The sequence below is a fragment of the Glycine soja genome, chromosome 15 (genome assembly GCF_004193775.1).
Source record: "Glycine soja cultivar W05 chromosome 15, ASM419377v2, whole genome shotgun sequence".
NCBI lineage: Eukaryota > Viridiplantae > Streptophyta > Magnoliopsida > Fabales > Fabaceae > Glycine > Glycine soja.
The window spans coordinates 6,605,570-6,608,029 of NC_041016.1; the positions used below are offsets into that span (position 1 = coordinate 6,605,570).

Genomic DNA, 2,460 nt, shown 5'->3' on the forward strand with positions numbered 1-2,460 from the left:
AACCTCTTACTCCTCTTTCCTCACAACAACACTAGCAAGTAGCAGCAGCCTCAAAGTGCCCTACACCCTCCTCACTTAAGCTCTCATCCTGATCCCTAAAATGAAGATCAAACAACAATCTCTCTTCTCAGCCTCAATTTTACTAGTTATAGCACTTATTACCTTCTTCCACACCACTTCAGCCCAACTCACACCAATTCAAGCCCCAGTTTCATCACCCCCATCCCCACCACAACAACAACCACAACCACCAGCATTCACACCACCCTCTCCACCAGCCACTGCTCCAGCCCCAGGATTCAACACAGTACCCTTAGTCCCCGTGACACCAAGTGGCGCCCCCACACCCACCATCCCAAAAGCACCATCCATTGACATAGTCCAAATCCTAAGAAAAGCAAAGAGATTCTCCGTTCTCATTAGGCTTCTCAAAACCACTCAACTCATCAACCAACTCAACTCACAGCTTCTAACCTCAGGCTCAGGAGGGTTAACCCTCTTCGCCCCAGAAGACAGTGCCTTCTCAAAACTAAAAGCTGGTTTCCTCAACTCTCTTAGTGACAGACAAAAAGTGGAACTTTTACAATTCCACACACTCTCTTCCTTCATTTCCATCTCAAACTTCGACACACTCACCAACCCCGTTCAGACTCAGGCCGGAGACGACCCCAAGCGGCTCCAGCTCAACGTTACCACGTTTGGTGGCAGCCAGGTGAGCATGGCCACCGGCGCCGTCAACGCCTCCGTCACCGGAACAGTTTACACGGACAACAAGCTCGCCATATACCAGGTGGACAAGGTGCTTCTCCCACTTGACCTTGTGCTTCCCAGTGAGGCTCCGGCACCGGCGCCAGGAAAGGCTAAAGGGGCTTCCCCGAAGACGGATAAGACGAAGTCCGGTGCCGCTGGGGATGATAGTGACAATGGTGATAACAAGGACTTGCCCGCTGAAGCTTCTTCTGCTGGTTCTTCCGTGAGTTTCAAGTTTGGAGTGGTTGCGTTTGTTCTTGGGGTGGGTCTGATGGGTGAAGCCATGGTGTGACGTGAAAGGGTTAGTGGTTCAATTGTGTTGTTTGAGGTTTTGTACGTTAGGGATGGATATTGTTGTGTTTTGTGTTCTGGTTTAATTGTTTGCATGTAGCATTGGATTAAAACGTATACATGGTGGATTGCTTTTTCTTTTTGTTAGTGCATGAATATTGGTGATGGTAAGCGTTTTTTCTTTAAACTAATAGCTAATAAGTTTAATCGAAAACGAAAATCTATTAGTAGGATACTTCTTTGTTATGAAGAAATCCAATTTGTTCGCACGGATCACATTACCTATGGAATTTTATTGTACAACCATATAAGCTAGTCAAAACCTTGTGATCATAGTTCCACTTGTTAAACTTTAACTTGGGAACATAAAATCCCACCAGATGAAGACCAACGAATTCAGGACTAGTGTAATTCATGGGATGGGATCATGAGCTCTCCAGAAAATTACCTGGCCAAAAAAGGTGGGAATGCAAGCAACTAACGTACGTGGTGCAAATAAAGAGAATGTGGAGGAGGACAAGAATAAAAGCGATACCGATGTGTTGTTTATTCTTCTTATTATATTTTTAATTTAATTTTATCTACTATTAAAATATATATAAAATAAAATAAAATAAAAACCACACTTCCAATTATGATTAATATGAGTTTTAATATAATTATCATAAAAACAATTTACTATATATAACAACTTGTGATTAATGTAAAGAATTACATTTCTCTTTTAGCTCTAAGACACATGTTGAATCTTAACGAACCCTTAAAACTTAACATGTATTATGGATTGAGATATCCGTAATGCATACAAATGTATTACATTACAGATTTAATGTGTAATACATTTGCATGCATGTTTACAAAGATGCAATGGCTTCAATTCACTTAACCAAGTGTGTGAACGAAGGTGCATGCGACACAACTTAAATCACACAGCTGGGAAAGGGTGCAGGAAGGGACAAGGTGCGACAGCTTTGGGAAGAGAATGGGGTGTAGTAAAACACTACCAAGGGGCATAATAGTCTATTTGGGCTCACTATTTTAGCTAATGGGGTGCAACAAATAAAATTCGGATGCATTAAGTAATTGCCCAAGTCATGTTAGTCCAATCCATTCCTTTCTGAATTGCGGGCCTAATGGGCCGCCTAATAATTTTTAGTGTTTTGTTTTTTTATTGAAATATGGTACGTACATCACATTAGTTCTTAATAATATACTAATGATTATCACATGTAACATTTTATAAAAGTTTCATTTTTTTTTTCATATTCTAGCATGCATTTAATTTCATGACTATTGGTGTAAAAAATTTATGCTATCAATTAATCTGAAATCACCTTAAATATAATTTTTAAAATAATCATTAGCAAAGTCAATAATTTTATACATCACAATTTATACTCTCAGTATATTTAAATTAAA

At 39.8% G+C, this 2,460-nt stretch overlaps 1 protein-coding gene across 1 annotated transcript; it reads left to right on the top strand.

The window, feature by feature from the left end:
* LOC114387028 (fasciclin-like arabinogalactan protein 11) lies at positions 1–1,193 on the top strand. Its single transcript, XM_028347130.1, has one exon. The coding sequence runs from the start codon at positions 101–103 to the stop codon at positions 1,040–1,042; it is 942 nt and encodes a 313-aa protein (XP_028202931.1). The 5' UTR covers positions 1–100; the 3' UTR covers positions 1,043–1,193.
* Positions 1,194–2,460: the final 1,267 nt, after the last annotated feature.